Source organism: Mytilus californianus, unplaced genomic scaffold (genome assembly GCF_021869535.1).
Source record: "Mytilus californianus isolate M0D057914Y unplaced genomic scaffold, xbMytCali1.0.p SCAF_4, whole genome shotgun sequence".
NCBI lineage: Eukaryota > Metazoa > Mollusca > Bivalvia > Mytilida > Mytilidae > Mytilus > Mytilus californianus.
In genome coordinates, this window is record NW_026262690.1 from 9271910 (window position 1) to 9294153 (window position 22244).

The 22244-nt window shown below is 32.4% G+C and overlaps 1 protein-coding gene across 3 annotated transcripts; it reads left to right on the forward strand.

Moving 5' to 3' along the window:
• The first annotated feature begins 2347 nt into the window (after window positions 1-2347).
• Window positions 2348-16837, forward strand: LOC127737417 (O-methyltransferase MdmC-like). Of its 3 annotated transcripts, XM_052248072.1 has the most exons (8): window positions 2366-2400; window positions 6849-6908; window positions 8719-8855; window positions 10494-10650; window positions 12834-13043; window positions 14372-14472; window positions 16184-16333; window positions 16709-16837. In XM_052248072.1, the coding sequence occupies exons 3-8, from the start codon at window positions 8730-8732 to the stop codon at window positions 16772-16774; spliced, it is 810 nt and encodes a 269-aa protein (XP_052104032.1). In that variant the 5' UTR covers window positions 2366-2400; window positions 6849-6908; window positions 8719-8729; the 3' UTR covers window positions 16775-16837. The 3 variants fall into 3 exon arrangements, with proteins under 3 accessions (XP_052104029.1, XP_052104032.1, XP_052104031.1); XM_052248069.1 differs by lacking the exon at window positions 6849-6908 and having other exon boundaries at window positions 2348-2400; XM_052248071.1 differs by lacking the exons at window positions 2366-2400; window positions 6849-6908 and adding an exon at window positions 5174-5402.
• Window positions 16838-22244: the final 5407 nt, after the last annotated feature.

Here is a 22244-nt window from a genome sequence, read left to right on the forward strand (position 1 = left end):
TATGTTAGTACGTCCTAAAGTTGGTTTCCATTTTCTAACTTTAGTTTGCCTCAACCAAATGTTATGAAACATTTACACAATGCTTATTACCACAAAACAGAGATCAAGTTTGAATTTTGGTGGCGTCACTTTAACCGTTCCCGAGTTATGCCCGTTTTGCTTTACTTTGCTTTGTTTGATACTTTAGAAATGTGTTTAAAACCGAGAACCAGATCAGTTTAGAACTGTATAGTTGCCTAAAATGACCTGGTTAATTGAAGAAATTTCTGAAATTGACCATGCATTTGATCTTAGGTGAACCCTTCTGGAGCCCTTTCTTTTCCTCTAATACATACCATATAATATGTTCGATTTTTCAGGTTTCTACTTTATTTTTTAAACTAACGCAGCGAAAGCAAATATCTCACCTTTTCTCCTTTAATGTCAATTACTGTCCCATTCTGTCAATCACTCTGTAGCTTTAAAGGAGTTCGGGTTAAAGGGTCATCCCAACAATGCATAGTAGAAGGGGGGGGGGGGGTCGGAGGGGTCCTGATCCCGAAATCCTGGGCTTAAAAACATGAAATCCCGAGGTCCCGAATTTAAAGAAATTTATATCCCGACATCCCGAAATTCGAAAAAAGAATTCCCGGATCACGAAATCCCGAGCTTAAAAACACCCGATCCCGGAGTCCCGATAAAGGTTTTGGTGTACTTTCAAATAGGTGTATCATAACTGAAAGGGTTATTGAGTATAATAGATTAATTGCTTTTCTCTCCCTCAATAATATGCTGAGAGAAAGATGAACCGAGGAGAGATGTACCTAAATATAGAAAGTTAAATAAACAGAAAAAAAAGTTTCACTTTCCAATCTTTTACTTCCCAGTCCCCCCATTTTTTTTCCTACTGTATCAGTTTTGCCAAAATTTCTTAATTTCTTACAAGTGGTAAAGGACGTTATATTGCCAGAGCACTACTTTCAATAATAATATGGACCTTGACAAAATCTAGAATGGGCTATTGCAAACCCCATGAAGTCCACCATCTGCTAGTAACTTTTCATGAATAATTATTATTTACCAGATTGAAAACTCGGAACTAAACCTGACCAAATGTTGTAGCAAAAGTAAAATAAAATTCAGCGGGTATTTTAATTTCCCGTTAAGGTCCGAGTTTTGACAACAATATTTTTCATAATTTCTTTTTGAACATTATTTATATATAGAATTTTTTCGTTTCACAAAATCTAGGGTTGAAGGAAATCCATTTAAAAATAAAACAGTGATTGAAGTTTGAATAAGTATGATCGTAGAATCTCAGGTCCGTTCAGGTCTTCTTCTTCTTCTTTAGGTTTTCAGTAGTCCTTCATTGATCTGAAGATTATTTACTGTTTTGCGCAGCGTGGCTTATATATTTCATTTCTTTGTCAGGTCCTAGTTTTGGCATCAAACAATTGTTTTTTATTCAAAACATTTTTTTTTATTCTTATTTGTTCCTGTTTATCTTTTAAATTATACTATTTAAATGACATCTCCGAGAGATTGATATCGGAATTCATCCTGTAAAGGGGCGTTTCCAGGGACGCCATCATTCAAAAGTTCGCCAAATGACGGCGTTTGGTTTAGAAATACCTCCGATTTTAAAGAACGTTGTAAACAAGTTCAAGGTAACGTAAAGTCCGTCCCGGTCGTTATATTGGTATATGTGTAACATACTGAATATTGCGATCGGGAACCAGTCTAACAAAAAGTGCGACCGTTTAAAATTCGAATGAAATGACACAGTATATCGATAAGAATTAATTTAGGAGGTTCCTTGACCATTAGTTTACAAAAAATGATCGGGTTGTATTGAATAAAAAACATGAAATATTTCAATAATTTTGTAGGGGTTTTTCAATGATTTTATCTTATTTAATGATAAAACTTGATATTTGCAGGATATCCAATTACATTTAATGACATATTGATGTGAATACAGTTGGATAGCGACAATAATAAATCTCAGCGAGGACTAAAGAAAACAGGGGTAATACAAATGAGTAGGTTCGATAAGGTCCTAAAATGGCTCTATTTCTAGCTACAATTTCAAATTAGGATGTATTGCCAATATTACCATGAATCATAGCTAAAACAATGACTAGATAGGAAATATGTCTTTTTGTTGAAAGTTTATCATCAGTTTTCGTATAGCCATTAACTCAGATTTTTAAAAGTAAAATAAAAATCTGCGAAATGAGGACAAAACAATAACGCTAATTTGTTACAAAATACAAAATTGTGAGCCCAAATAAGTTCTGACCCTAAAACGCTTGGCCACTTTTGCATGTTTACCTGTATTAAAAGTTATAAATAGCTTATCGGAAAACCTCTATGATACACACGTGACATATACATCATAACACAAAGAGTCAGTATAAGGTATGTAATTGATGAAGATAAACATGTATATGTCCTTTAAATTTACATAATATTTATAGAGTATAATTTGTACATTTTGAGCTTCGAACGCATGAAATATATAACGTATTGTTTACATTTTTTATCCTGTTTAGACAGAGTAGTTTGTGTTATGTGTAGGTATATATATATATATATATAGTGTCTAAAAATAGCAACAATCAACAGCGTGGATCAGTTTAAAAAATACACTGATGCAGTTACTGAATTAAATTATATAAATGCCTAAGAATGTAACTTTGACACGCGATCATTAGCGTGTTAAAATTGCATTTTTAGGCATTTATATATATATATATATGTGTGTGACCCTTTTGTGTATTACATATTAAATATTATTTGGAATTATATTATAATTTGACATTATCGCATTTACAATGTTGCGACTGCCTCATTACTAGTTTATCAGGTTGGGTACAATCCCCAAATGGGTAATAATATCCTGTTTGGGACATAATACCCCAAATACGAGATATAAATACTGTTAAAAAAAAAGGTTGTTTCATTGAGGTAAAATATAACAGCGAGGTAATGATTACATAAAAAGCCACAGCTTTTGGTTATCGACATTTCTGAATCCTAGTTGTTGATGAGCAATGATGAGTTTGGTCCCTTGGAATATGGTGTTTGTCAGAAGAATCAATTTAGCAATTTACTCATTTTCTGGAAAGGTTGCTAACCAAAAGTTGCTATTATTGACTTGAACAAATAGTAGATAGTAACTCGCACTTGTGCGGATATTAAGGACAATTAAAATAGATATTTATGAATAAAGCAAAGTACCACGACATCATTATTGTGATGGGATGACTAGTTGCAAAAAAACGTACACGTCGCCGTCGAATTCGTTTGCTATTTTTTTTCTAAATATTAGTTTGAATTAATGTACCAGTCATGCTTTATATTAAACGATTATCGTTTATAATTATTAAATACCTTTGCTATATTATTCCATGGAGAACTGGTATTCTATGCATCTAAAGAGACAAGGGGTATATGTCAAGGAGACAGCAACTCAGCTATAATATAAAAAAAATAGTAAACTCATTTTAGTAAAATACGCTTTTTCATGCTGTTACTGATACATGTGTAAAAACAAGTTCTTTAATATGCGATCCCCTTTAAAAATCAGGAGAGAAAAGCTTTCGAACAATTCCAATGTACCTTTTTAAATTTTTTTTATCACAAAACAGATTTCGGAGTGATACAAAAATTATTAACAAAAATACCGAACTCCAAGGTAAATTCAAATGGGGAAATCTATAACCCAAACGTTAGACTTTATCAACCAACGTTGATTATGTTTCTGTTATATTGACAAAATTGGGTGAGCAAACAGACATAAAAAAAGGTAAATGTGAAAACAATTCGGATCCAGCAAAAAAGTATAAACATACATCACAAACATACAACACTACTGACTTAAATATTTCAAACAAACGTACAAATTTCTCTCAATATTTCAGGAAACCTAAATACAAACTTTAATCAAGGAAAAGAGAGTTGTACGATAGAAACAACTATATATGTAGAAAACAATGAAACAATCGATATTTGTGATCAAAATAGAATTTGTTTTAGTGAAAAATGCAGAATTAACAGCCAATCTTTTTACTTTTTTAAAATCATGCAGATTTTTAACTGTTTTGATTTTAAGAAGTAAATTTTCATTTAACTTATTTTTAGGTTACAAAAAACAATTTGTTATTGAAGACATCAGGTCAAACGATAAATCTGTGTTTGGAGTTAAAACATTATATCATTATCCCAGTCATTCATTTTATCGCCCTTTTACCAATCAACCGACATCGTACGTATATGTATGATAATATAATAATAACACCAGTACCCGACTGGATTTATTCATTGTCAGTTGTTCTTGATTATGCAGAAACAAAAGGATCTGGTAGCGTGACATTTCCGAAAAACTAAGGATTGTCCACCCTAGAAATATATTACCTTAGCTGTATTTGGCAAAACTTTAGGAATTTAGGGTCCTCAATGCTCTTTAACTTCGTACTTTATTTGGCCTTGATTTTTTTATTCGAGCGTCACTGATGAGTCTTTTGTAGACGAAACGCGCGTCTGGCGTTCACAATTTCAGTCCTTGTCTCTATAATGAGTTTATTTCTATAGTTAACATAACGTTAAAACAGAACTGCATCCGTCTTTGCATCTAAGTACTTGGTATGAATATTTGTGCATTCTCTAGTTGATCGAATTTATTTTAGTTTTTGTTTTAAAAGAGTATAAATGCTAAAATGAGAACTACCTGCACAATCTCTACTATATATCTTTCAGTTTGAGGGAAGGGTTTTTCTGAAAATCGGGCAAATTCGTATACTTAGTATTATAGATTATCACATATACAATGCAACTTTTACCGACAATATATAACATTTAAACCGTGTAGGAAGAACACTGCATTTATTCTAATATTAAAGATTACTGGAAAAGTCTATTTATTGTTCAAGGTGTCAAAATATAGTTCTCCTTGGTTTATCAGAGTAGTGGTTTTGAACAATTTCTAAAATTCGCGCATGATTGGCTTAGTTGTGTAGCAATTTTGTATAGTTTTCTTCTTGATAATTTTAAATTGCTTTAGAGTGTGTTATTGACAAAACATATTTGTTAACGTGAAAATAATACATAGACTTTTTCTAAATATATCATCACAAAAACTCGGATCAATAATTTTGATACAATGCAAACATTAGAGTCAAATATATTAATCATGACCTGTGTGATATTTTTTATGTGATTGTGGAGTTATGCCGCTTTGTAAAGAAACATCCGACTCCACGTTTATTCTGCATCAACTTGAAATCTGACAGCTTCATTTGCTGATACTGATACTGTACTTTTGTCACAAACATAATCAGATCCACAAAACAGCTAGACGCTCTATATATGGAAATTGAAAGTCAATGTCCAAAAAAGCATAAAAGAAATTTTTTCTAAAGGTAGACCATTACAGAATGTTAGTTTTGAATATGATGACATTGATTTTGATATTGTTCAAGAATTGACAGATCTGGGTTTTTTTATTTTCAAGAACTGGAAATTTCACAAAAGCGAAAAAGACATAAGCTGAGAAAGTAACCAGGGCTATGTACGATATTATAAAAAGGGGGAGTTACATAATTTGAACATTAAATGTCAACTTGAACTTTTTAACAAAGTAATGAAACTGGTATTGCTGTATGGGTGTGAAGTCTGAGAAATGGGTAAAACATCTGTTACAAAACGGATTAATTTAAAATTTTGTAAACTACAGCTTTATCTAAAAACAATCCACACCTGATTTATTGATATATATAGGGAACATGGAATATACTCACTGAATAGTTTTATCAAATTACGAACTATAATGGGAAAAGAAAAGAAGCCTCCTGTTATTTAACCAATCTTGTGTATGATAATTACAATGGAATGGTAGATAGGTGTAGGAATGTAAAATCAGGGGTTGATAATTGTGAACTATCAAATATATTGAACATTTAATATTTTATAAGTAGTAACAGGTTGTATAATAAGATTAACTGACCAGTAAAGACAGACATATGCTACTCTACTAAATTTTGAACACAAAACCTCCTTACTGCAACATATTCATAGGGGAAACCGTATTTCTTTCTTCTGTTGTTCCTGTGATATTGGAGACGAGTTTCATTATATTTTGGAATGTTCGACAATAGACGAAAGCAGAAAAAAGCTTTTAAAGAATCGTCTTGTAAACAGACCAATTGGTTTTATGCCCCCTTGACCGTCCTTCCGTCCTTCCTTCCGTCTGTCTTTTCGTCCGTCTGTCCGTCCCATTTTCGTTTCCGCACTCTATCTGGAGCTTTCCTCGTCCAAATTTTATAAAACTCATACACAATGCTAAGAACCTAAACTCGCAAACAGAGTTCGGATTTGGGCAGTGAGTCATTTACCGTTCTAGAGTTATGCCCCTTTTTAACTTGAAAAATAGCAAATCTTGATCGGGGGCATTCGTATCCTCAGACACATTCTTCCTTTATTTAATTCATAGATCTAAAGAATTGTAACTGCTCATCTGAACTTAACAAGTTATGCAAATTTATTCGAATAATTAATGAATGCCTAGAATCTCCTGGGTAACCACTTTATGTCCTATACCTTGTATTTGTATTATATTTTATACTATGTATGAAAGGGACCGTCTTAAACTTGCAGTGAGGTGAGAGTATTTTGCTCCATGTTGATGGCCATACTGTGACTTTGAGATGAAGAACAGCAATAAAAGTGAATATTTTGATGTGTATTTACTGATTTTGTGTCATGGATGGACTCCCTATATAATTTTTTTCTATTAATGTATTTATGTATGTCTTTATACCATTTTTCTTTGATTTAAGAGAATAAAAATATATATTAAATCTTGAAAGGTCAGTGAATACTTTACACTTTGGAGTTCGTCATCACTGAATAGTTGCTAATAATAATAGGTAGTTATAACTTTTTAAATAAATGTTTTTATTGCAATTGTTATATGCATTGCTGGATTAACTACTATACCGTATGGTATTAATTGGGGACGATCATTTGATATTCTTAGGATGTGAGGTATATAAGAAATTAATATTCTGGCCTGGCAAGATATGAAAAACCGCGAAAAAATCAGCTGGACTAGCAACAGATAAAAATGTATTTTCGACCGAAAAATATCTTCCTTCGCCAAGCCGCCCCCTTTTATCCCCATCCCCAAAATCAAATGGTCGTCCCCTTATATATGAGCTTTATTTGCATTTACTTCCTCTGAAATTGTTGCTCTTGAAGTTACTACTGCTTTACTCACTGTAGTATTTACAACTACTTTTACTGCTAGTACTTTATTGACTGTTTCTGTTATTGGTTTAAATGATGCGATTGTTCATACTATGTTTCCTAGGTAAGGGGTAAGTTGGGCGCTGTTTGTATGCCTGTCCAAAGTCTGGGGCCTGTAATTCAGTAATTGTCATTGGTTGTTGTTTGCCATACTTGTTTTTTATATATAGCTTTTGGCATTACTCAGGTCTTTGGTTTTCCTCTTTTTGAATTGTTTCTTATTTTGTCATGATGGAGCCTTTTATAGCTTCTTATATCTTTAATACAGTATCGTATTTTGTTCATTGTTGAGGGTCAAACAGTGCCCATTCATCCTCGCCCTTTGGTGTCTGGTCGGTTAGATTAGTATATTAACTGGTTTTTGATATTTGTTTTTCTGCAGCTGCTTTAATGAATTGCGCTATTCTTGCAACAGCTTTAGAAATAACATTACTGCCTCATGTGATGCTAAACATATATTTACATTAGTTACAACTAAACTTGGGGTTTCAAGTGGTAAATTAGAAGTCATTCATTCGAAAAATTTTACGTTTTGTCGTAAACACAATCACACCCTCTTTTCCTCAAATGTGACTTTGCCGAATGAGACTTATCATCGAGTGTATACTTATACGAACACCACGACGGATGCCATATTTGGATCAGATTATGCTTAACCTTCCGGAGCGCCTGAGATGACACCCGGTTTTTGGTGGGGCTCGTGTTGCTCATTCTTTAGTTTTTTTCTATGTTGTGTTGAGTGTGTTTGTCTTTTTGTGTTTTTTTTTCAGGTTTGTTTTCTATGGCTTTGTTAGTTTGTTATAGACTATGAGTTATAATATCCCTTTGGTATCTTTTGGCTCTTTACTGCAATACTAATACAGATACTGATGGTTTTGGCGATCATTGAACATGAACGGATGTACCTAAAAAAGTATAACAAAAATACCAAAATCGAAATTCAGAAAGGGGAGATCATGAAAACTGACAAAAATTGAACGTTGAACTTTATCAACCAACGGAACGAATGGTAAATAACTGTCATATTCCCGAATTGGTACAGACATTTCCATAACTTCAAAACGTGTTTTCTCATTTATCTTTAAACAATGTTGGTGAAATATTCTTACCAATATATGCTCAAATTGAATGTACTAAGTAAATGCGTTATCTTTATAGTAAGCGGAGTTTTATATGCACTTCAACTGAATGTGTTAATGATTTGAGAAACGTAACATTGGAGTGCTTAAAGTACATTTTCCTTTAAAAAGATTTATCATAACTCATATTTCGAAGAACGGCTTAAACAATATAAACCAAAAATAACCCAAATGTTCTGTTCTTATATATTTTATGATAATAACTCTTCTAACATTATGCTCAGATGTGTTATTTATCGTTTGCTTGGATTTCTCAAAGTAAACGATATTTTTTATATTAAATACACTTTAGGATTAAGAACAATGTCAGATTCACACCATCATGACCCAGCTATGAGAAAACTGAGGGAAGTCCTTACATTGGCGAAATCCATAGATGTTCCAGTGACTGTCATTTCTGGTTTAGAAAGAGTTGGTGAACTAATGAAGGTACCAAGATTGATCTCAAGTGTGAATCGTAACAATTCTATACAAGACAATATTTGTCAATTTTAGAAAATATCAATCATGATTTTATTTTAAAGCCACAGACCTTTACATGGCTGCTGAATTAAAGTTCAATTTGAAAGCTAGAGTAAAAATAAGGTCGCAAGATTATTTACTTACATTTGGCCTGATTATTTGTTTTGAAATATAGCATACAATGACATAAAAAAGAAATTGATAGTTTCATTAATATTTAAAAAGAAAAATAAGGTGACGTGATTTTATTGTCATGGAGAAAACTTTCCATTAAGGTCACCATATATGGCTACCAATAAGCCAAACCAATATCGTATAGTAAGGTATAAAAGACCATTGATGGACAACATGTGAAATAATTCAAAAGAGAAAACCAACTTCCTGATTTATAATTTTGTTCATAAAAAAGAATGGCCATCGTAGATACAAATATCTTGTCGTAGGGAGGGACAAATCGTACTTTGTTAGGAACCAACCTCTTCTTGCCGACTTGTTCCTTTATTCATATAAGGCTGACTTCATACAGGAACTTATAAGGAAGAAAGAAAAGAAGTTAGCAGTATCCTTTAACTTCACTTTCCGCTATATAGATGATGTTCACTAAATAATTCAAAATTTGGTGACTATGTTGAACGCATCTATCCCATCGAACTTGAGATAAGGGTACAACAGATACAGTAAAGCCTGTCTCATATCTTGACTTACATCTAGAAATTGACAATGAGGGTCGGTTGATAACAAAACTTTACGACGAAATAGATGAATTCAGCTTCCCAATTGTGAACTTTCCATTTCTATGTAGCAACATTCCAGCAGCGCCTACATACGGAAAATATATCTCCCAGTTGATACATTTCAGGGCTTGTATTTCCTATCATGATTTCCTTGATAGAAGGTTACTGCTCACAAGGAAGCTATTGAATCAAGAGTTCAAAGTGGTGAAGTTGAAATTATCCCTTCGTAAATTTTACGGACGCTATCACGGGTTAGTTGTCCGTTATGGAGTATCCGTTTCACAGATGACAACGGATATGTTCCAATTGTCGTAATTACAATCCCGTCCCCTTTTCCCCGCACGTGACCGAATGAGACTCATGACCGGGTTTGTACTAACGTAAGCAACACGAAGACAGGATCTACTTACCCATCCGGAGCACTTGATATCCCCCCCCCCCCTCCAGTCTTTTTCTTTTTAATCGATGGCGTTGTCAGTTTATTTTCGACTTAAAAGTTTGAATGTCCCTTCGGTATTTTTCGCCTCTCCTTTTCAACAATAAACCAATAAACGGAATACTATTATGGCAGACAGCAACCAACGACAAACACTGGATTACAAGCTGCTAAATTTGTACAGTCACATAGAGAATGAGGCGATGTTTAACATGTGTATGCTCGCTCACCTCTCCTCAACATGGGCCAGCATTGTAACAACACCGCATAATAACAAATTGAGAGAACGGCTTTAATTATTAGATTGGTACCAAGCACAAAAACAGATAGTGAAAATTCATAAATAATTTCTTTTCTCAAACCTATGATGCAGCGCCAATTGAACATCTTAGAAATAATCCTTTAACTTAGTACTGGTTTTCTTTTATCGTGTAGAAAAGAGATGATTATTGTGATCAGAAAACAACAGGACCAAGTGAAGCAATGGCAGCTCTAATCAAAGACACTCTTGAGCATCCATGGAAGCAACTTTATAATGAAGAAAAAACCAAATGGGACATCAACCCAGTAATGATGTCAGGAAATCTTGAAGGTTTACAAATATACACACACATTCACTTTTATAAATAAACTTATAGCTTAAATGTATTGCTTATTTTTTTGTTGACAAATAATTGACAAAAAAAATACTGGTTTAAAATTGGCTTGATAGATAAAAAAAAAACAAGAATGTGTCCATAGTACACGGATGCCCCACTCGCACTATCATTTTCTATGTTCAGTGGACCATAAAATTGGGGTCAAAACTCTAATTTGGCATTAAAAATAGAAAGATCATATCATAGGGAACATGATTGTGTACTAAGTTTCAAGTTGATTGGACTTCAACTTCATCAAAAACTACCTTGACCAAAAACTTTAACATAAAGCGGGACGGACGGACCAAAGCGTGATGGTCCTTTCGCTGAAGTGCTATAGTCTATATTACACGTGGTGGCTAGTTGTAAATCTCTTCAACCGTACTTTTTTGGCCTTTTCAATTGTATATTGTTTGAATATCATAAGAAAGTATCCTGCTAATATTATGGTTTTATCTATAGCTGTAATGTACATCTTTTTAAACGGTGTTTGCAAAATTTGAAATGCAAGAATATATTCCATAGTTTTATGTCCTTAGTTACAGTTTTATACTAAATGAGAGATTGTTCTTTTTTACTGTTGCTATATGTGGACATAAGTAATCGTTTACAATTTATCTTTACTTTGTTCCTCTCATGAGTTCCACGATTCCTTGCTCTCATTTAGAGAAGTTTAAAAGATTTGTTGTTTATTTTGTTTCGTTCTGACTAATCAATTAGTCGTTGCATTTGAAACAACTACCACGTTCTTTAGTCATTGAAAATAGTACTGAGCTTAATGGAAATAAATTTGCATGTAGGGTCTATAGTGGTCATTTTCGAAACGATTGTAAAGCGCTTCGGAAGCATGAAATTAATAACATGTTGTTTTCATTTAGTGTATGAACGTTAGTTTATTTTTGTCTACGCCTATTCTGTATATACAGAGTAAATACAACCTTACAGTTATTATTAGTAATAAGTCATTTAGAGAAGTTTAAAAGATTTGTTGTTTATTTTGTTTCGTTCTGACTAATCAATTAGTCGTTGCATTTGAAACAACTACCACGTTCTTTAGTCATTGAAAATAGTACTGAGCTTAATGGAAATAAATTTGCATGTAGGGTCTATAGTGGTCATTTTCGAAACGATTGTAAAGCGCTTCGGAAGCATGAAATTAATAACATGTTGTTTTCATTTAGTGTATGAACGTTAGTTTATTTTTGTCTACGCCTATTCTGTATATACAGAGTAAATACAACCTTACAGTTATTATTAGTAATCCATTGCAGCACTTCAGCGTTAAAACCAACGCATTTCAGCATAGCTGTCAACAAAATAACGTCATTGCCTCCATCGCACTGCATCGAGATAAAAAAAAAAGCACTTCAGCGTCGAACCATCACACCTCAGCGTACCCGTTGCGGCTTGTAGTACCATCGCGGTTCATAGACTTACATATATATAGACAGTGTTGTCTAGTTAGTTAGAAGATAGAGGGGAAATTTCATGTTTCAGCCTCTGTTTGGGAGGAAGTTAAGAATCCGATCTTCTCTTAAATTGTTAGAGCGATCTCCTTGAAACCATATAGTTAAAAGATATAAATGCATCCCCTCACTGTTTAATCCACATTTATTCAGACACTTGCAAATTTAAATCGTTCATAATTGGGGTATGAATCAAAGCTGTTGAGACATCAACACGTACACTGAGGCAATCTACAATTGGTCATTTAAGATTTACAACAAATGAAATTTCTGTTAGTCGAGCAATGACTTTCTTCGTCCGCTTAATTTGCAGGTCTTTTAATTTCTAAATATATGTACATTTTGTGAATTTGATTCAGCCCAACAATGTTACAACTGTAGTTTTGTACCTGAAAAATAATTCAACAGACACAATACGATACAAAATTGGAACCGCAAAAATGCAGTTTAAACAAAGTTGCGCTAAATTTATAATTGTATAAACTGACAGAAAAGTGGCATTGTAAAGCGCAAGTCTTTTTAGTACACAATTTAACCAATGACTTAGAAATCTTTTGACAATATGCTTATCATCGGCGGTACACTTTTGTAGTGAATATCTGTATGATTAATCTAATGCGTTTTAATAATGTGGCTCATATTATAGTTTAAAAGTACTTTATTTTTTGTAGGTTATGTATTGAAGTTCTTAGTTAATGCTTCAAAAGCTAAGAAGGTATTAGAAGTAGGTTTATTTACTGGATGTAGTGCTTTAGGCATGGCGGAAGTCATGCCAAATGATGGAAAGGTTGTTACATGTGAATTTGATCCATATTTAGCCAAACTTGCAAGGACTTATATGGATCGATCGCATCATGGTAAAAAGGTAGAAATTCTTATAGGTAAGATATCATATTTAAATATACATGTAGATATATAATTTGTCTCATATTTAAATATGAATTTAAATTTTGTCTCATATTTGGCCCAACAATGTTACATTTGCAAATTTGCGCTAGCAAATTTCTGTTCTTTCGTCAGCGGGATTCGAATCCTTGCTTATGTAGGGTTGTAACACAGTACATGCATAGTGGAAAGTAGATGTTGTACTTTTCAGATCAGAAATGTTTTGTCTGTCGTTAAGGATGACAATGTTACTTACCATGCCGCCACATCAAATTTTAATTTTATATATACATATGTATATAACAAAAGTAAATTAAAAAGGTGCGCAGAATGTATATATCAAAATTTATAATTCGAAAAGACTAAATTTTACATCAAATATTTAAAACTCGTTCAAATAATGTCACTAACGCTTTCATGACTTTTGGCAACATATATATTTGCTGGTTTTGTGACGGAAAACTTCCCTTTGAAAGTCTTTGTTTAAGGAAGTAACAAACATTTTACGGGGGGCGGGAACAATATTCCGCTAATAAAAAAAATACACATCAGACTGTTATCGTAGCTTTGTATACTCCAAACCTGGTACTTCATCTAAGAAACAGGCAATATATGCCCTCAAATTTAGAATGCATTCATACATTTTGTATTATTCTAAATTATCAATCAAAATGTGTTCTAAAAGGATCACCCACCAGGTAAAAGAGAGTTTTTGTGTCTTTCAGCTTTTTTATTTGGAAAACATTATGTGTTACTTTGTGAGTTCTATTTGGTAACATCAATTATATATATATATTCTATATGTACATGTGTATTAGCTTTCAAAATTTGTCAAATAAAACACAGCAGATGATGGCCAAGTGTCTTTTCTCTGCTTTGGAATCCCTTCATATATTTTGGATTACATAACGGAAAAATAAAAATAATTTCAGTTAACGTATGCATAGCTTGAGTATTTATAGATAATTTTATCATATAGAAATTAAAGATTAGAAATAGCATAACATGAATCAAAATTAACTATTTCTATATGTATATTTATCATTCAATGTAACAGGGAGACTTAATGGAATTTGTACATCAAGTATGTTGTTGAACACCAAGGTGTCCAATACAGATAAAATATAGTTGGGTTAGTGGAAAACCTTGGTTTTCTCTACTTAATGCTGTCGATGATATCGATCTTCATAAATTAATATAGTATTACAATAGTAAAGGTCAATGCTAAGATGTTTTTTATCTTCAAGACTTGAGTTTTAACGTAGCAATGTAAAACACAAAAAATATAGAAATGAAACATTTTCTCAAACCTAGATGTTTTTAGGCTCAGCATTAGACACTATCAAAGATCTTGCAAAAAGTGGAGAGCAGTTTGATTTCATTTTCATAGATGCTGATAGACCTGGAAAATCTGAATACTTTCATGTAAGTTTACTTAGATAAAATTCAGTATGATTGCATCTATAAATAGCAGCTGACTGTAATGATTTTTCGTTTAAACTATCCAAATATAATTTACAGTGATTGGTTTAAATAGAGCTACCTTTCCATATGTACTTTATAGTACAACTTATCAGTGATGTAAATGTACCTTAATAATGTAGTGCTATTTAAGTACCTTAAATAATTATACTATGTTAGCAGAGCATAAATCTACAGTATTAGATTGGAACTTCAAATCTATTTGTGCTACACCCAATATGTATCAGTTATGTATTTTAATTGTTTATAATTATATATGTACAAAAACAATTTTGTACTCATAAGTTCTTTAATGATTATTTAGTTTTTCATTATTTAAATTTGAGGTGGGGCCAATTTTTTCTGTTATTGTTTCACTTACATTGTCAAAATTTGAAAATGGTTTAAACCTAAAATATCAAACAGTCTTCATAATATTCTCACAGAAATTATCAACAATTTTACACATTTCAATAAAATAAAAATATTTTTCAGCACTGCAGTAGACAATACTGCAAATTTTATATGTTTTTGTAAAATTTTGCATCGAAGAACGTCTCTAATCGAAATGAATTAACTTTAATTCAAAGACCAATGTATAGCTCTACCTCCCACCGAATTTAAGTTCCGGTTAAGAATGGCCTAATACACTTTTTTGGATAGATAACACAAATTTGCAAAAATCTGTCAAAAATTGAGGTTTTTATATAAAAATACGAAGATGTGGTATGGTTGCCATCGAGACAACTTGTACGGCCTACAACAATGAGCAAAACCCATACCGCATAGTAAGCTACAAAAGGCACCGAAATGTAATCATTAGTTACTTATAATTTTGCCACATGTTCAATTATAAACAAAAATATTACAAAAATACACATTCAAATCTATATTACTGTGAATTTTAGAAATGATCAAAGGACTTTCAGAAAATGGTCTTCGTGTAAATTATTCAGGGAAAATTGGCACTGCCTCTTTCAAATAGTTTATACAAATACAACTTACAAAACAAGAATTTCATAGCTCTTTTTATCTTAATGGCACTAGACAACTTAGTACAAAAAGATCAAAGGTTAATTTTTTGTAATAAAAATGTTTTACAACTTTGCTGAAAATCACAAATGTATGTTAACCTATGCAAAGAAGGAATGGTTGCAGAAGTCAATGATTTGTTTTGGTACAATAAAAATACATATTTGTCTGTTAATCATTTTAACATGTTTGGTGACCACTACAACCTACCATACTTTTTTATACTGCAGATAGAACACTAATGTTGTCTCAAATTACCAAATACAGTATCAACGTAATAGTTCTTGAAATTTCACGTCTCAATATAGGGCTCGTTTAGGGATGGAAAATAAGTTTTGATCTTGTGTTAACATTTTTTCAACTTTTACCGTAGCCGTTTTTAGCTGGAGTATAAAAAAATATTTATGTCAAAAAAATCTATAAGTGCTATTATTCACGGTATGTTTTCCTTTATTCCTCTAGATCTGTTATAATCTATTAATAACATTCTAATGTTAATTTATTGGAGCAATATACAGTCAAAGTTTTACTCAATATGGATAGATTATTTTACTCCTTAATAGAAATAATAAGTAAAAATGTATGTGAAATTAATGATTATTATATGTTAAATGTTATTACTTTAACAATATATTCATTGAAGATAGCCCTGAACAACTTATTGGCACCTGGAGGTACTATCGCCCTAGATAATGCCTTATCCAGTGGAAGATCGTATATGACAGATACACCCCACGACGATAGAATAAAGGATGTGAATGAGATAATAGCGACAAGAGAGGATATCTACCATGTAAGTGACTTATATATATATATATATGATCATGGAAGTCAATATAATACTTCCATGATGGAACAGAGCATTTTTTTGCATCATTTTTTTCACTTCTTCAATACTCTTGATTTTGTCAGACAAATATAAAGCTAAATTATTTTCTTTCCTTCTGAAAGATAATAAATTGAGAAGTTAGTCTAGAAATAAAATACTATGAAATAATAAACTTTTGTTTTAATTTGAACACATTTTTTTAATAACTGATGTCTCGCTTTTCTTTATCATAAATATTAATGTTCAAGGAATCTGCATAGACACGAATAAGACACCGTGTATTGCTCTTTTTATACAAATATCAATCGAAGAAAAATAATGTCATAATATTTATTATAGGTCCTGCTTCCTGTAAGAGATGGGATCATGCTTGTAAGAAGAAGATGTGACATGAATTATAGATAATACATTATCATGTTTAATATGCTGTTTGTAGATATAAAAAGTTTTTCAAATTGCTCTTGCAAATTTTGTTTGACTATTTATCTTTCTCTTATATAATTACATGTTTATGGCAGATCTCTGAGTGCCGGTATCCCTATGGCCACCAATTGTGCCCCTTTAATAGCAGACTTATTCCTGTACTGTAATGAATCACAGTTTATGGCCAAACTCAGTAAAGACCATTCAATTAATAAATTCAAAAACACTTACAGTTAGCTTGATGATATTTTTTCGTTAAATAATCAAGAATTTTTTTACTATACTGCCGACATTTACCTAAAGGAACTTACCTTAAATAAATCAATTATTAACAGCAATAAGTGTCCTTTCCTAGATTTAGACATTTCAGGTTTACACCATAAATTCTACACAAATATTTACGACAAAAGGGATGATTTTTCTTTCCCTAATGTTAATTTTTCTTTTTTGGACGGTGATGTTCCTTTAGCATCGTCTTACGGTGTTTATATATCCCAACTCGTTCGCTATGCCCGTGTCTGTAGTGATGTTTTTGATTTCAATGAACGTAATTTATGTATTATTGGTAAATTGTTAAGTCAGGGATTTCGTTACCCCAAATTACTTAAAACCTTTACTAAATTCTTCCGTAGATACAAAGATATAGTTTGCAAGTTTGGCTGTACCTGCAAAATACTTATTTCAGTCGGAATAGCACATCCTAATTTTACTGATTGATATTTTAATCCGAGATACATGGTTTCTTTTATTAGTTGTTTTTGGCTTTGAAGTAGCTGTCAGTAACTGCGAGTACTCTCAGATCTGTACTTTGCGTCTTTTTTGTTGTTAGGGATGTATAAATACCCTGCCATGTCCGGTCTATGTTTTTATTAGATGTTTTTCTGCTTTGTATCGATCTGATGATTTATGCCATTTTCTACTGATTTTTTCTACTTTGTTCTTATGTTGTGCTGTAACACCACTGTCCCAGGTTAGGGAAGGGTTGAGCGCTAACAAACATGTTTAACCAAAACAAAAGACTTCTAGATGGCAATTTCAACTGGAAACAATTCTTTCATTAACACCCAAGTTTCCAAAAAAACGTAAATTAAAAAAAAACATTAAGATACGAGTTACGACAACTACTGGCGAGTCGTTATAATTTGACAATTTTACTAAATTTTGAAGCATAGTCACTCTGAGACCTTTGAACATGGTCGCTAGAATTCATTTTTTATCAGGATTGTTTGTACATGTAAGCAAGTTAAGTTGATCATACATCCATTTTGATTTGATTATTTATGCAGGAGCTATCAGAATCTTATGTAAACAAATTATTTAATTTTGATATTTTAGATTTTTTAATTTGAGTTCCCTTATGTTAATGTAGTCAGTATTCACCTCTGAAACTAACAAAACCTTTAAATAGACTTATTAAGAAGGGATATAGTTACGATACTGTTGTCAGGTCATTAAAGATTGCATATTTTGGCGTTAATATTGATTCACTTATAGGGTCTTTGCATCGGCACTAAACACATTTATTTAAAAACCAGTTGTTGGCATGACACGGGTTATGTTCTTCTCATATATGTTATGATGGTATGATACTAAAGCCCTAACGGGAAGGATTGTGCCTGATATTCATATGATGTAGACATAATCTTTCAATCAGTTTAATTGAAGTCTGGAGCTGGCATGTCAGTTAACTGCTAGTAGTCTATTGTTATTTATGTATTATTGTCATTTTGTTTATTTTCTTTGGTTACATCTTCTGACATCAGACTCGGACTTCTCTTGAACTGAATTTTAATGTGCGTATTGTTATGCGTTTACTTTTCTACATTGGCTAGAGGTATAGGGGGAGGGTTGAGATCTCATAAACATGTTTAACCCCGCCGCATTTTTGCGCCTGTCCCAAGTCAGGAGCCTCTAGCCTTTGTTAGTCTTGTATTATTTTTAATTTTAGTTTCTTGTGTACAATTTGGAGTTTAGTATGGCGTTCATTATCACTGAACTAGTATATATATTTGTTTAGGGGCCAGCTGAAGGACGCCTCCGGGTGCGGGAATTTCTCGCTGCATTGAAGACCTGTTGGTGGCCTTCTGCTGTTGTCTGTTCTGTGGTCGGTTTGTTGTCTCTTTGACACATTCCCCATTTCCATTCTCAATTTTATTATTACTTTATTAAAAATAAATATGATAAAAAGAAGTTCAGCTAGAGGGTCTATAGAATAATAATAATAATAATAATAATAATAATGATAATAATAATAAAAACAATAATAATAATAAAAATAAAAATAATAATGATGATGATGTCTAAGGGCAAATATAGTATTGATATCAAGATATGAATATAACGTGTTAACGTGGTCACAGACTAACAGTCTACAGGAAGATATGTCACCTTAAAACAGACAAATACGTGACTAGTCTTTTTTAGTCTTACTCTTAAAATCCACATGCTTGGCGCAGAAGAAGAACAAACTCATTTTTAGGATTTTTAGGGACTTGGTTTGACCCGAACGAAGATCGAAACTACGACTCCCGGCACTCAAGGCGAGCACGGTACCACAACACCACCTATAGGCAGTTAAAAGAGTATTTATATGATTTTATGGATCTAAAAACTAATCATAGATACCAGGCACATACTGTTGTTCGTCAGACACGCCTTTATTAGTAGGATAAAAAAAAATGGAGGGCTACTATCAAACAATTGGCCTAGCTGTATTCAGGGGACAATCAGAATAAAGAATTGAACCTTGTGGTCATGTTTTCATCTGACTGAGTCAAAATAGTAACCTCCCATTTTTGTTCTGATCGAACGAAATAAAGGCTTTGCACGTTATTTGCCTTTTAAATTGCAATGCCATTCACAAAGTAATGGCAATTTCAGTTGGGATAATTAACACAGTTCTTAAAACATGTTGACTCTATGTATTCCTGCAAAAATACATGCAATTTTTTTCAGCTCAGTAACCGAATTCTCTTCCCTCCAGGTGACATATTTATTAAACCTTGGAAATTCTAATCAAATTGAAACAAATGAAAGTGTTTTCAATAATTTTATGCATATTATCAATTATACTAAAAAAATGGAGTAGACGCGAACCTCATCGTTTGGCGAGCAAGCTCAACACATGTTTAGATCTTTGGTTACGATAGCTCGTCCGAAACTGATACTGACTAGTTTGAATCAATAAAATGAGATTATTCTGAAGTGTCTATATAAGAGTAAATGAAACAAACCAAAGTCGACTAGGTAAAGCATTAAGTCTTTTTGAAATAACAAAGCAACTTTATTTTTCTTGGTTAAACTAATAAAAGCCAGAATATCAATTAAACTGAAAAAATTATGAAAAATATGCAGTTTTATCAAAACCGAATTACTACAAACTACATATTTTATTATTCAGTAAAAATTTAAAAATCTTGCCTGAATCGTCAGGGGAGCATCTGAAGAATTGTGGAAATATACAGAGTCACATCGAATCTATTGCAGAATATTTAAACATGATTGCGGAAACACGTATAGTTTTGAAAGTCATTAACATTATAAAATGATGCACCAATGTGACAGCTATCCATAAAGACCAATGATGTGAACATTACTGTACTGTACCTTTTCCGCGAAACCCAAGCATGCATACTGATGGGAATGTATACACGAAAAGGAAAAGCGTGATTGTTTCAGAATGATATGATACAGTATATCAATAAGAATTAATTTAGTTGAGTCCTTGACCATTATTTTGCAAAAAGTATTCGGTTAGTATTACAAAACATGACCGAGCCCTATCCTCTTTATTGCACGCACGCTTAGTAACGAAGATACGAGTAGCATTCCATTTATTAAATAAACAGGTTTATTTTTCGGTTTTGGTTTGTTCACGTCCAAACTTGTACATATCCTCTATATTTTCGAATTTGGGGATTTCTTGTCCAATTCCATTCTATTTCATTCATGTGCCTTTTTGAATTTTGGAATAAGTTCAAGTAAAACTAGGTATCTATGTAACATATAAAGAAGAACGTTTTACCCACCACAGTATATTGATTTATATATAGGCCTTTATATCATATACTAGGAAATATTAAATTGCTATTTCACGTCATACACAGTTGGCACAAATTAAAATGTAATTCATTTAAAGTTAAATCCTCTTTGTTTTAGGGAGATCAGTATCGGACAGTATTTATGGCATGTTTTTGAATAATCATCGTTGAATTTAAATTAAAGAATTGTGTATAGTGTCATACTAGATTTTGTGAGATAGACAGTTCCTGTTACACAACGGTCAATTGTCTTTTAAAGTTTAATGGTATGCAAATGGATATATATGTATATCTTGAGATGATTAACAAGCTACTTTCGTTTAGGTTGAGATTCTTGAAAACTTGGAATAAATACTGTAATATACTTTAAGGAAAGTGATAAAAAGAAAACAGTCCATAAAAACAATAAGTGGAGAAACCCTGATCTGATGGAGAATGATGGATAGAAAACAGTCACACAAAAATAATAAGTCGAAAAGAAATCCCTGACCAAAAGGAAAACGACGAAAAGAAAATAGTCCAAAAACAAACAATAGTCGAAAAACAAACAAAACCCTGACCTAAAGGAAAACAATTAAATAAAATAGTCATTAAAAAACAACAAAAACCTTGTCCTAAATAAAAACGGTAAAAGGAAAACAGTTCACAAAAACAATAAGTCGAAAACAAATCTTGATCAAAAGAAAACCCATGGAAAAAAAACAATCCACAAAAACAATAAGTTGAAAACAAATCCCTGACCAAAAGGAAAACGACGAAAAGATAATAGTCCAAAAACAAACAAGTCGAAAAACAACCAAACACTGACTAAAAGAAAATCGATGAAAAGAAAACAGTCGACAAAAGCAGTAAGTCGAAAAAAACAACCCTGACCTAAAGGAAAATGATTGAGAGAAAACAGTCGACAAAAGCAGTAAGTCGAAAAACAAACAAAACCCTTACCCTAAAGGAAAATGATTGAGAGAAAACAGTCGATAAAAACAATACGTCGAAAAAAACAAACAAACCCTGGCCGAAAGGGAAACGATGAATAGAAAACAGTCCACAAAAGCAGTAAGTCGAAAAACAAACAAAACCCTGGCCTAAAAGAAAATGATGGAGAGAAAACAATCCACAAAAACAGTAAGTCAAAGAACAAACAAAACCCTGACCCAAGGGACAATGCTTGAGAGAAAACAATCCACAAAAACAGTAAGTCGAACAACAAACAAAACCCTGGCCCAAAGGAAAATGATTAAGAGAAAACAGTCGACAAAAACAGTAAGTCGAAAAACAAACAAAACCCTGACCGAAAGGGAAACGATGGATAAAAAACAGTCCACAAAAGCAGTAAGTCGAAAAACAAACAAAACCCTGGCCTAAAAGACAATAATGGAGAGAAAACAATCCATAAAAACAGTAAATCGAAAAAC